This window comes from Cyprinodon tularosa, unplaced genomic scaffold (assembly GCF_016077235.1).
Source record: "Cyprinodon tularosa strain WSP-4 unplaced genomic scaffold, ASM1607723v1 ctg95, whole genome shotgun sequence".
Taxonomy (NCBI): domain Eukaryota; kingdom Metazoa; phylum Chordata; class Actinopteri; order Cyprinodontiformes; family Cyprinodontidae; genus Cyprinodon; species Cyprinodon tularosa.
Genome location: NW_024039729.1, coordinates 514,393 through 527,978, shown reverse-complemented (window position 1 = coordinate 527,978; position 13,586 = coordinate 514,393). Strand labels below are relative to the sequence as shown.

Genomic DNA, 13,586 nt, shown 5'->3' with positions numbered 1-13,586 from the left:
ATATAGATAATGATAAAGGATGAATAATAGTTGCAAATTTAAGCATAAAAGGTGCTACAGCCAGATAGGAAACAGCGTCAAGAAAGGCTGATTAAGCTGACATGAACAGAAAAGGGAGGGGACTGAATGTGAGGAGGGACTTGGAAACAGATGCTGGTACAGCAGTACAGCTTGTATCCGTCTCCCATCACAGCTCCTCCTCTTTCCTGCCTCTGTATCGCTCCCTCACTAACCCTCAGCCCCACTTATAATCTGTCTCAGTAAACATTGAGGTTTAGATCCAAAGTCACGAGCATCTCTGACTCTCATACCTTTGTCACCACACCATGGAATGTGGTTGTTAGTTTTCTTTTGACATTTCTCCCTCCCATCAGATTTGGAATATGACTGTAAAGCTATCTGCACACTTTTCCTCTCATTCACCTCGTGGATTACTGCAGGACTAGAGTGATACTGTGTTTGTGTCTGCTTCTGATGGTGTCGAGTGGAGCAGCACGAGTGGATCACCATGAGAGGGGGTCACCACCAGCGAGGCTGTGGGTGTCAGCATCTGTTCAGGCAACTTCTCAGTAATTGTGGCTGCTGCTTTGTCAGAAGTAGAGGTATGTACCGTCTGCTGATCAGTTGGACCTCTGCTGGACGTAGATTTCAAAACTGGAACTAAGACCCTGTTTAGTTTAAAGAACTTCAGTGATGTTTGAGAAAGTCTCTGTGATTTTTTTTTTCTTTTACCAATTTGGAGATATGCTTCAGTTTTATTGACTGCCCAAACCAATTCCATATTATAAATGTTTCATTTGATATATTATTTGCTTAAAAATACACATGTCCTATTTATAAATAGGTAACATAATTTAAAGAATTGTCATGGTGGCTTACTGGGTGTGCAAGAACATTCTTAGAAAACAGAGGGATATTCTCCGGTCTGTCAACATGAACTACATTGGCACTAATTTGACTTCATATGGGAGGAGAAAAGCTTAAGAAACGTCTGACTCTGTAGTCCTGATTCTGTAAACATTTGGACGTCTGTGAATGTTAAACAGAGTTATTAAGAACATAGTAGCAACACATACAAATTACAACTGACGTAAACTGACAAAGAACTATTTCTTCTTACTGGAAGTATTAAAACACATTTTTTTTTTCTGGCTATGCAAGAAAAAAATACATGACATTTTTAATTAAGTCTGGATAAATAGATATTCAGAAAAGGTTTCAAATGAAAACCTGCAGAGACACTAGATTGAAGAAGGGGCTATGAAAAAGGAATAGTGCTGTGAAAAAATAAAAGCTTGAATATTTTTGTAGGATTTAAATTCATTAAAAATAAAATTATTTTTTATCCCTAGAGGCATGCTTTAAAAATCTAAGAAATTATAGATTTTTTTTTTAACCCACTTTCATATCTCAGCTGTTCAGATGTTTTGTTAGTATCAGAAGTATCTGGTAAAATATCACAAAACTGTCATGTTTTTAAAGTAAATGGCATGAAGTGTAATATCCTGTCTCTCATCAATAGATGCTTTTTTACTGTGATGATTCATCCAGCCTCATCAGCTGCTTCCAGTGGATTTGGGTCATTTCTATCTTTGGATTCTTTTTGAAAAAGATAGTTGTGATCTTTTTATGTTAAATCACTATTTCTAAGGCATCATTTAATCCTTTTTTTTATTCAGTGCAAACTGACATCACCTTATTTCCCTTTTTGTCTGAATCCATCCAGCTGTTCCCTTTGGGTTCCTTCAGTCACATTGCTTCCATGTGCTTTACAGATGTTCTTCTTCCTAGTCAACCCGGTACATGACAATGATTTAGTCTACCCAAAATTTGCTTGAATTCCTCTGTCTTTTTTCTTTCTTTTGGTCTTTTCTTTTGCATTCTGTAAATCTAAAAAATATTTGAACTTTGAAGCTTAAGTCGCTCCTTGTGCTTTTTTCTTTCTGAAACTTTGCTGGAGGCTGATTACATAATAAGTTTACCTGCTGGAAATAGTTGTGATGTTTTTTCCCCTTAAGTCAGATCTCATTCCATTACCAAAACAGCAATAGCATGGGAAAAATGTATCGTTGCATTGTTTTTTAAATTTTTTGGAATATTGTGGTATTAATCTAGATGTAAAACAAGGCATTCTGTAGCATCTGAGGTTCTGAAAGAGATGCATATAAGAAAAGAGGTGATTCTTAAATCTTCCTTCTGTATCTAAAGCTGGTTTTTGGGAAACTAAACCAGAGTTTGAATATAGCAGTTGTCCTGTCAAAAGACTCTCCTCCCTGAGCTGTGAAACTCTTTCCCATTACCATTAAAAAGCATTAGGCTTTTCAATGTGCAGGTAATGAGTCGATACACATTTACCAGGATAAATTTACTCTCCATGGGCTTTGGTTCCTCTACAGAACATGTACTTTCTGGGCATTTTTGGAGTGTAGTTGTCTACAGTTTCAGTGCTTCATTCCACTAGCAGCTGCAGTAGCCAATGAAACTGAGTGTTGCTATTGCCACCTTAAGCTTGTCACAAAATGTGTTTTAAGATGTTCTTTTTTAAGTGAGAAAGTACACCTAAAAAACGTCATCCATTTAGTAATTTTCTTGAGAAATACCCTACTTTTAAATTGGTGTCAAATCGGCAGAGCCTCAGGTCTTCAGGACAGGCCAGTGTGGGCTAGTTACTTAGTCAGGAGTGGGATCTCAGTCTTAAGACTAAACCCCCAGACTTAAGATGAGTGGAGAGGTGTATGCAGTTCAATACAGTGAGGAATGCTCTGATCTTTATATTGGAAAACCAAACAACCTCTCCACACCCACATGGCTCAACACAGGAGAGTGACCTCCTCCAGACAAGACTCAGCTCCAGATATACATCTTATGGCAGTGTTTTTCAACCCTGGTCCTCAAGGAACACAGCTCTGTATGTTTTGCATGTTTCTGAGCTTCAGCACACCTGATTCAGATGATTGCAGTTTAGCAAAGCCTGATAATCTGCTATAAATTGATAACTGGTGTGTGAAAGCTGGGAAACATCTAAAACATGCAGGGCAGTGTGCCTTGAGGACCAGGGTTGAAAAACACTGCCTTATGGAACTCAATGCTAATTCTGACATTTTGAATTGAAAAAGCTTCCTGGATGGGAAGCGAAATGTCTTTAAACTTGGAAACAAAGTCCAGTGGATTGTTTTTAGTTTTTTTATTTTTTTTTTTACGTTTTTGTAATGACAATGACATTGATGACTTCACCAGCAAATCTATGTCTGACTGCATCAACATCAGCCACTCATTTGGTTATTATTTGTTAAGTAAAAAGTCATTTAAATATGTTTTTAAGCTGGGAAGTACACTTCAAAACTTAATCTGTGTTGTCAGTTGATCTAGATTAAGATTGCACTTTTAAATGTGTTTTTAAGAGCAGTAGAGTCCCTTTGATAGACTAGACTGGGCTGCTAAGAAGGCTTTTTAAGCCTATTGGGCAGTAGTAGCTTTGGTAGTCCCGAAAAATGTTATTAAATTCAGCCAGGGTTGTTTTGTAATTACTAAAATTGAATATAAAGCTTTCATCACAGCCACAGTATAAAGTGTAATACTTTGCCAAAAAGGTTTAGAAAATGATGAGAAATTGCACACACCCTGAGGAAGTTACGGATTGGTACTGGATCACAAAGGCAACAAAAATCACAAGAATAAAAAACATGGATCCGCTCACTAGTTGTAGCTCCCAAACTGGTTTATTCACCAAACAGTGCCCTTCTTCAGACAACAAGATTTTGATGTCAGAAAGTTTCAACATTTTAATCATTTCAAGCGTTTTTCTACAGTTTAAAGAAAAATCACTGTAGTAATATAGTGATAATCTGACAAAGCTTTCATTTTTTCCTGTAAAAACAAGAGATATACATTTTCCTTAAACTATTTTTTATATAAACCCAATATAGTAGAGTGTGACCATTTATATACATGTAAAATTAACATTTTTTATTTTCATTTCTAATCCTTCTGTGGTGAGAGGGCTGCAAGAGATTTCATGAGTTGGATGCTGCCTGTTAGCTTGTGGAAATCCTTTCGATGTTGAATCTGCTGCCTAGAGCTGCTATTGACATAAATATAGATTTAGGTAGGTTTGGATTTAAATAAATACATTCTCAACTAAAATACTCCCTTTTTGGGCTGTAGATATATGAGATTACCTGGGTATTATAAAAGAAAATAAATGTGTAAATATTTTTTTAGATACATGTGAAAATACAGATGAATCATTTTTTTTATTGTAAATAAACCTTTTAAGCTTAGGATTTTACTTAAAACTTCCTGACACTGGAGGTACAGAAAAAAATGTTCTGTTTACCGTCACCTGCTGGACTGGAGGTGTAGTGCAGCTTCTCTTTGGCTGATTGTTGCAGGGTTTTCAGAGTAAAAGGAAAGCACACTGGTGAATTACCCAGAATTCCTGTTACCTACAGTAGGTAATAAAAATCCTTTGAGAATTTTTGCTTCTTGACTACTTCTCTGAGAAAAGTTCACAGGATATAAGTATGTTTAGTTGCGCTGGGAAAAAAATTCTTGAATGCAGTTCATATTCAGTCCTTTGCATTTAAACCAAATCTGAATCATAATCAGAAAACTTGGCTTATACTGCTACACACAGAATAGCTCAGTTCTAAAGAGAGTTGTGATGATGCCATAGCCCAGAGAGCACTGCTTAACCACAGAGGATTTCTCTAGCTCAACTGGCAACAGTTCTGTTAGAGAAATCTTCTCTAACTCAGTAATGTAAACTTAAAAAGGTTATTTCTACAAAACATGAAAGGAAAGAGAGAAGTCTGAAGTTTGCACAAATGTGGAAGATTATAAATAATATATGTTTATAACTCCAGATCTGTACATAGAACAGACAAAGTTGGGACAAATAAAGTTAGGTTTTAATTCAGCTTTCATTGACACTGTTTAGATAAACATAGTGGAAGCATGGGAGAAGAAGACAAAAAAGTTTGCGCTTTCACATCTGAATTACAACATTTCAAAATATCCCCCTGATCACTAAAACATGGAGACATTGGAAGCAGTGACTCATCATCTCTGCTTACGCTCTCCCTCTTCCAAAAATTTTGTCTTAAAACACCCAAGACACTTTCATAATCAAGAATAACCTGGCAAATCGCAGAAAAGTTTGGTTGAGGAGTCCCATATTATTTCTGCCTTTTTTTAGGCTAAGATTAGTTCCTATATATTTCTTTTTTCTTTTCAATATTTTCAGGGGCAGAGCTAAAGTGGTGCTGATTGGTACACCACATACACTATATTGCCAAAAGTATTTGCTCACCTGCCTTGACTCACATATGAGCTTAAGTGACATCCCGTTCCTAATCCATAGGGTTCAATATGACGTCGGTCCACCCTTTGCAGCTAGAACAGCTTCAACTCTTCTGGGAAGGCTGTCCACAAGGTTTAGGAGTGTGTTTATGGGAATTTTTGACCATTCTTCCAGAAGCGCATTTGTGAGGTCGCACACTGATGTTGGACGAGAAGGCCTGGCTCTCAGTCTCCGCTCTAATTCATCCCAAAGGTGTTCTATCGGGTTGAGGTCAGGACTCTGTGCAGGCCAGTCAAGTTCATCCACACCAGACTCTGTCATCCATGTCTTTATGGACCTTGCTTTGTGCACTGGTGCACAGTCATGTTGGAAGAGGAAGGGGCCAGCTCCAAACTGTTCCCACAAAGTTGGGAGCATGGAATTGTCCAAAATGTCTTGGTATGCTGAAGCATTCAGAGTTCCTTTCACTGGAACTAAGGGGCCAAGCCCAGCTCCTGAAAAACAACCCCACACCATAATCCCCCCTCCACCAAACTTTACACTTGGCACAATGCAGTCAGACAAGTACCGTTCTCCTGGCAACCGCCAAACCCAGACCCGTCCATCAGATTGCCAGATGGAGAAGCGCGATTCGTCACTCCAGAGAACGCGTCTCCACTGCTCTAGAGTCCAGTGGCGGCGTGCTTTACACCACCGCATCCGACGCTTTGCATTGCACTTGGTGATGTATGGCTTGGATGCAGCTGCTCGCCCATGGAAACCCATTCCATGAAGCTCTCTGCGCACTGTTCTTGAGCTACATGAAGTTTGGAGGTCTGTAGTGATTGACTCTGCAGAAAGTTGGCGACCTCTTCGCACTATGCGCGTCAGCATCCGCTGACCCCGCTCCGTCAGTTTACGTGGCCTACCACTTCGTGGCTGAGTTGCTGTCGTTCCCAAACACTTCCATTTTCTTATAATACAGCTGACAGTTGACTGTGGAATATTTAGGAGCGAGGAAATTTCACGACTGGATTTGTTGCACAGGTGGCATCCTATCACAGTTCCACGCTGGAATTCACTGAGCTCCTGAGAGCGACCCATTCTTTCACAAATGTTTGTAAAAACAGTCTGCATGCCTAGGTGCTTGAATTTATACACCTGTGGCCATGGAAGTGATTGGAACACCTGATTCCAATAATTTGGATGGGTGAGCAAATACTTTTGGCAATATAGTGTACAATTAAAAAAACTATACAACAGGAGCTAAAACAGTGGTTAAAAAAACAAAAGAAGATGATAAGAAGGCTGTTGAGAAAATGCTGATATCCATGAACACAAAAGACTTCACTGGCTGTGAACTTGAAACATTTATAACATTTATGGAGAGTTTGATAATCATGACTTTTTTTGCTGAAAATGACTCAATACTTTGCAGCGTGATCCAACATGAATTAGACAGGATTGAATTTGATTATGTTACCATCAATAAGCTATTCAAGCAGGTCAATGTCAGTAAGACAGATGCAAATCAATTGACACATGCTTAGACACCAATTTTTCAGAGAGCTCTTGATACTAATACTGCACTATCTTTGTGGAAGAGGGTGATTATTATAGCCATTGCTATCGATTTGACATCTGTTGTGAAGAAGTCTCTTGAAAAACTAGTGGTAAATGATCTTAGATCAGTTGTTCGTCCAAAACTAGATCCTTACTAATTTGCTTATAAATGTAAGAGATGCACTGATACTTGCAACAGCATAGTGCATCTAGTGGCTAAACATCTTGAAAACCTCAAGGCTTAAGCTAGACTGCTTTTCGTTGATTTTAGTTCAGCCTTTAATACTCTCCAGCCTCAAGTTGTTCTATCTACACTGAAAAAATGAATGTAAATCCATATATTAACAGATGGTTTCACTCATTCCTTATTAATCGTTTCCAGCAAGTCAGGGGGAACAGGACCTTATTTGATCTTCTTATCAGTACTGGTGTTGTGCAAGTTTACCAGAAGATTATAAATATATTAAACTAGAACTGGAAGTTATAGTTATTAACAGGTCATTCAAATTGAGGGTCAAACTGATTAATTATTATCAGTTGAATTATTATAATTGTAGTTAGCTTATTCTCCAGGGTTCTTAGTCTTTTATATAAAGGTTGGACTCCTGGATTGCATGTTTAAATCCAATTGATTCCACCAATTTATTAATTTAGGCTAAGGCTATCAGCAGAGTTATTAATCACCAACCAAGTAAATCTGCCTTTGTTCATTTGGATGTGACTGAAAGAGTGAATCCAGGCTTAGTGATAAATCTTTCACTGTATAAAATAAACAAAAAAGGCCATAGGTTAAAAACCTGTGGTCTTTTGTAATGGTATAATAATGGTACCTTTATTAGCAAATAATAACACAGTATTATTATATTTAATAACTACATGGGCAATAAACGCTGCTGAAAATAAGCAAAATAAATAAACAAATAAAAGGGGAAGGATTTAAAAGTACATTCAAGAGTCTCTGAGGAATGTTCGAGTTTAAAGGCTTAATGCATTGAAAAATGACCTTTAAACTGTGCAGTTTCATTTGGTTTTATGGTTAAAAAAATGAATAATGACACAGGAATGCAATAAACTGTGATGAAGCCGAAAAAGAATGGGTTAGCTTAGCTGATCCCAGGATGTCTGGACCGGGTGGGTCCAGCTGAAACAAAGGAAATGTTAGAGTTCACAGCATGGCCTCTAACAATATGGCCAGCATGAGGTACCTGGGAGCTAACAATGCTAGCCAGTCCTTTGTAGCAGTGTCTTCAGACTTATGTTGTGTCAAGGCTCAGAAAGGAGGACCCAGTGTTCAAGGCAAGACAGACAGTGGGATTACTTCAAAAAGCGTTAATTAAAAACAGGTGGATCTGCGGATCTGCAGTGGCTAGGGCAGTAATCACTGCAAGAGAGAAACACAGGCTGGGGACAAGGAAAATCTGACGGAGGATGATTATAAACATGTAAGTCACTAACCATGTTTACCAGTTCAGTCCATAGCCAGAGAACTAGGATCCAGCTGGTGGCCTGCCAACAAGATGCAGCAGGTGCCGCCCAAAGAGTCCCAGATGCTACAGCCCCAGAGAACATGCAGGAGTCCGAAGCCAGGTCAGATAAACAGATCAGAACAGGAACAGGCAGGCTCAGAGGTCAAGGAGTCCAAAGACAGTTCAGGCAAACCGTTCAGACAGGAACAGGTGAGCTCAGTGGTTTAGAGGCAGAACAGGTCAGGATCAGAAACACCAAGATATTCTAGAAAACACTCTCACTACTGAATAGAGAGAACAAGATAATCTGGCCTTGATGACTGGATTCAAGCACCTTAAAGAGAGGCAGGAGCAGGTGGGTCAGATAAGAGGAAATGAACAACTGGGCAGAGTTAGATACTTGAATGGAATGAGTAATTAAGCCAGTCATCAGTGCCAAGATCATGACACATTGGTTGTTCAGTCGGCTTGAGTGAGCATTAGTGTTCATGTATTCAGTGAAAACTCTTAAAACCAACATCAGTTGAGTCAGAAAGCCTATTTCAAGTAAATTTATCAGGAGAGGGGTATTATCAATCCCAAACTCAATGGCAGAAAAGGTGAGACAGTTTTTTGTCACCAAATAGACAGCAGAAGAACAAAGTGAATGAATGAGAAGTATGAAAGATAAATAAAAAAGACTCCAGAATTGAAAAGAATTGGATGTAAATGACTTAACTCTACACTTAAGAAAAAAAGCATAATGCAGGGACTTTTAAGCACTGTGAAGAGGATGAAATAATCAAACATGTTTTGTTCATATGCTAAACATCCCACATTTGTATAATGCTCAATTAAGTCTAAGGACTTGATTTTCACTATCATTCATTCGACCTTCCATAAAGACAGTCACATGCTGACAAATGCCATGTTGTTTTTTAGATTTTCCTTTATTTTTGTTACAATCTATCTATCTATCTATCTATCTATCTATCTATCTATCTATCTATCTATCTATCTATCTATCTATCTATCTATCTATCTATCTATCTATCTATCTATCTATCTATCTATCTATCTATCTATCTATCTATCTATCTATCTATCTATCTATCTATCTATCTATCTATCTATCTATCTATCTATCTATCTATCTATCTATCTATCTATCTATCTATCTATCTATCTATCTATCTATCTATCTATCTATCTATCTATCTATCTATCTATCTATCTATCTATCTATCTATCTATCTATCTACAGAGATGGGAAGTAACTAAGTACAAATACTTCGTTACTGTACTCAAGTAGACTTTTCTGATATTTTTACTTTACTTTACTACTTATTTTTATGGCGACTTTTTACTTCTACTCCTTCGATTTACACAAATATCTTTCTACTCCTTACATTTTAAAAAATTGGCTCGTTACTTTAGTTTTGAATCATTTCAATGGAGTTACCGTTATTATTTTTTCCGTCATCAATACCAAATTCAATCTAATTGGATGGGAATCTACGTTGCATTTGACGCACCACTACAAGATGAGTCGACAGATTCTGCGGTATTCATTCGCGGCAAATCATTGCAGCTTGGTGGCGTTAGCATAGTAGCATGGACGACGAGATGATTGAAAATTAACACAACGGAGATTCCAGAGATTCGGCAGAAAAGCAGCAAGACATTCCCGATCACCCTTGTCCTTATCTGTTTGACATAGTAGGCATCAAGAATGACTCCTGGCGAATGTGCTGCAAATTGTGCCAACCAAAACAACTGCTGGCTTTCAAGAATTCACCATTATCGTTTTTTTTTCTTGTTCTTGTTGCCATGTTTGAGCACGCACACATACATGCAGATTCCAAATGTTAATGGCAAGATTAAAAAAGAGAAACTGGGTCTGTGAATTCTCACAAAATCACAATTGAATTTATATCTTGCTAATGAGTCAGAATCTTCTGAGAATGAGTCTCTGTCAGATAGTCATATATATATCAATATATATCAATATATATATATATATAACGTTTTAGTCCTATTGGCAGACATCCATTTAAAATGTAGGCAACGGCATGAAAAAAGTGGTTTCTACTTTTACTTTTATACTTTAAGTACATTTACAAGCCTTTACTTTGTTACTTTTACTTGAGTAAAGAAGTTTAATCAGTACTTCCACTTTTACCAGAGTATTTTTAACACAAGTATCTGTACTTTTACTCAAGTACGGAAAGGGAGTACTTTTGCCATCTCATTCTATCTATCTATCTATCTATCTATCTATCTATCTATCTATCTATCTATCTATCTATCTATCTATCTATCTATCTATCTATCTATCTATCTATCTATCTATCTATCTATCTATCTATCTATCTATCTATCTATCTATCTATCTATCTATCTATCTATCTATCTATCTATCTATCTATCTATCTATCTATCTATCTATCTATCTATCTATCTATCTATCTATCTATCTATCTATCTATCTATCTATCTATCTATCTATCTATCTATCTATCTATCTATCTATCTATCTATCTATCTATCTATCTATCTATCTATCTATCTATCTATCTATCTATCTATCTATCTATCTATCTATCTATCTATCTATCTATCTATCTATCTATCTATCTATCTATCTATCTATCTATCTATCTATCTATCTATCTATCTATCTATCTATTATCTGTCTGTCTGTCTGTCTGTCTAACAATTTAAACAAGTCTATGTTTAAGACAGACAAAAACTAAAATAAAACAAAACAATTTTTTGTTTTTGTATTTATTTTCATCTTATTCGCTGACTTTTCTGAATGCTATTTTGCGCACAAAGTGATTTACTAAATGCATTAATACTCCCTCCCGTGTCTATGCCCACACATAAGCAATCTTCTTTCTCCCGCCCTGAATGCTAAATCCTCTGTTGTTCCAGTGTTTGGAGGTGAGATTACAGAGCAATGTCTCTCTCTCTCTCTGAGCCACACTACTGTGACAGAACCTGCAAGCCTGCATGTGGGATGTGAAAATGAAAATGGCCCTGTGTTGACATGTCCCATTTTGTACCTCTATCCCCTGAGTCTAACACGTCTACAGTGCTTTTTTTTTTTTTTAAAGAAAGTGATTTAAATAATCAAATTGTGCTTCTTTATTTTAAACTCATTTGTCCATCCGTTTTTTAAATACTTCCCATACTCTGTTTTATTTAGCTCTCTCTTAGCTTTCTAGTGTCTTCTCATTATATCATTTAGTTTTTCATCAGCCATTTATACTGTACTTATTTAAACAAAAAGATACAAGTCCCTCCAGTTGCAGAGAAGTTGGACATACATTTAAAAGTTCTGTGAATAGAATCACTAAAAATCATAATTGTGACTGAGGAGCTTCGCCGTCTGATTCATGCAGGCCACCAGTAGAGGCTAAGTCATTATTATCAGTACGTGATGGAGTAAATACAGCAACATAGATTCACTCCTGTTAAATAGAACCACACTTGTAAAGTTAGATATTTTACACATAAGTGATAGGTGATGACAAGTTTAGCTACTTAATCACACTGCAGAGAGCTACAGTACCAGCTTTATTTGATTTGTATCAAAAGTGAAATACTGAATCTGTCAGGAATTATATCAATATTTATAGCTATGAGGTTCTCTGAGGTAAAATTTATTTATAAACAAGTGCAGTTTGTTGGAGACTTGCATGCTGCATGAAAGCCATGAGAAGTGTATCTATTATACATTACTTATACATTAGCAGATTTGCCAAAAAAGGGATATAATGTAACATAAATAAAATATGTAAAGACACAAATGGCACAAAACGCTTCATGTTTCTGTTTTAGAAACTCATGAAGTCAATTCTCTGTCTGAGGTCCTGACTAATCTCTCAGCCTTACCTGAAACCTAATTAGATAGAATATGTGAAAACAGACTGCAAATGGCCTGCAAAACTATTTTTACCCACTGATTGTTTCCCCAGCTAAATCCCTCACAGATTCTTTATAATACCAAAAAATGGTAGCATTCATTTTTAGGATTCTAGGTGAATGATAAACAAAAGTAGTGTGTAAATGTCTATTGGTATAAAGATGAAATGTGCTTTTATTATTGTTTTTTTGCAAATGTAATCAGAGAAGTGTGGTGTGTATCCATATTCTGGCTCACTAAATAGTTATCCTGTGGAACCACCTTCACCTTCTGTTTTGTTTCATCAACTTTGGCCAATTTCCATGTATTAGCTGAAGAAAAGTTTCCCCATAGCATGACGCTACCACCACCATGTTTTATTGTCTGGGGAGTGTGCTCATGGCTATATTTATTTTTTCTCCTCTTTTGCATAAAGTTTAGAAAGTTTTATTTTAGTTTATAATTTTTCACATGACTGCAACAGTTTTGCATACACTCAGCAAGACTTTTCATGGTTTGATTTGTGTAAAGGTTACTCCTACACTCCTTCTAAAAACTAGATTTGTAGAGAGCATGAGAAAACATTCTCCCACTTGAGTCTTCAATCTATGCAGCTCACCATGGGTTCATTTGCTACCTCTCTGATTAAAGCACTCCTTGCAAGGCCTGTCTGTTTAGGTAAACAGCTGTCTTGAGATCACTTTTATTACCTACTCCTGCTTTAACCTTCTTCACAGTGTCTTTCCTTACCTATGTATTCACGGTGTTCGTTGGTCTTCATCATTCTTCTCTTCTACTTAATTCCTATGCACTACTTTGTGGTTCCTGATCTCCTAAAAAATCGAATATAATACCTTAACATTTGAGGTTGTAATGCAACAAGAGGAAGATTCAAGGTGCATGAATACTTATTCAAGAAATAAAAAGTCAGCTACAGCAGCAGTAATTAGCTTAATTAGACAGACTGTGGATGTTTTTACTTACCACCAAAACACAGACCCAAGCAGGACAGGTTGATTATCTATCATCTACTAGAAATCAAACACATAGAAAACATGATGTTGAAGCAGCAGCATGAAACAATAAGATTGTGGTTATTTTCCTGTATCTGTCCTGGATAAACTCCACCTTGACCCTTCGGAGGAGTAGGCTCATGTACATGAAAGGCAAGTTGGAATTGTAGTTTAGTGACAACAGTATTTCAGTATTTCCCATGACTAACTAATAATATTAATTGCATCCATCGGTATTTGCATGTTATTAAGCCCTGATTATGATCAACCCTGCAGTCTCTTATGTAAGACTAATGTGGGACTAACATGTGAAAAGTGCAGAAAAAACAACACATCATTCTGCTGATTGAGAGTGGCTCCAGCAGTTTCTAAAG

At 36.9% G+C, this 13,586-nt stretch overlaps 1 protein-coding gene across 2 annotated transcripts in view; it reads left to right on the top strand.

The window, feature by feature from the left end:
- Nucleotides 1-13,586, top strand: part of arhgef25b (Rho guanine nucleotide exchange factor (GEF) 25b) — a 39,599-nt gene that overhangs the window by 6,252 nt on the left and 19,761 nt on the right. Inside the window, exon 1 of one of the 2 annotated variants that reach the window (XM_038275259.1) lies at nt 231-602. The exons of the other annotated variant lie outside the window; for it this stretch is intronic. Within the exon in view, the coding sequence (XP_038131187.1) occupies nt 509-602 (94 nt within the window). The 5' untranslated portion in view covers nt 231-508. Of the gene's footprint in view, nt 1-230; nt 603-13,586 lie in introns of those variants that run through there. 2 annotated transcript variants of the gene reach the window in all.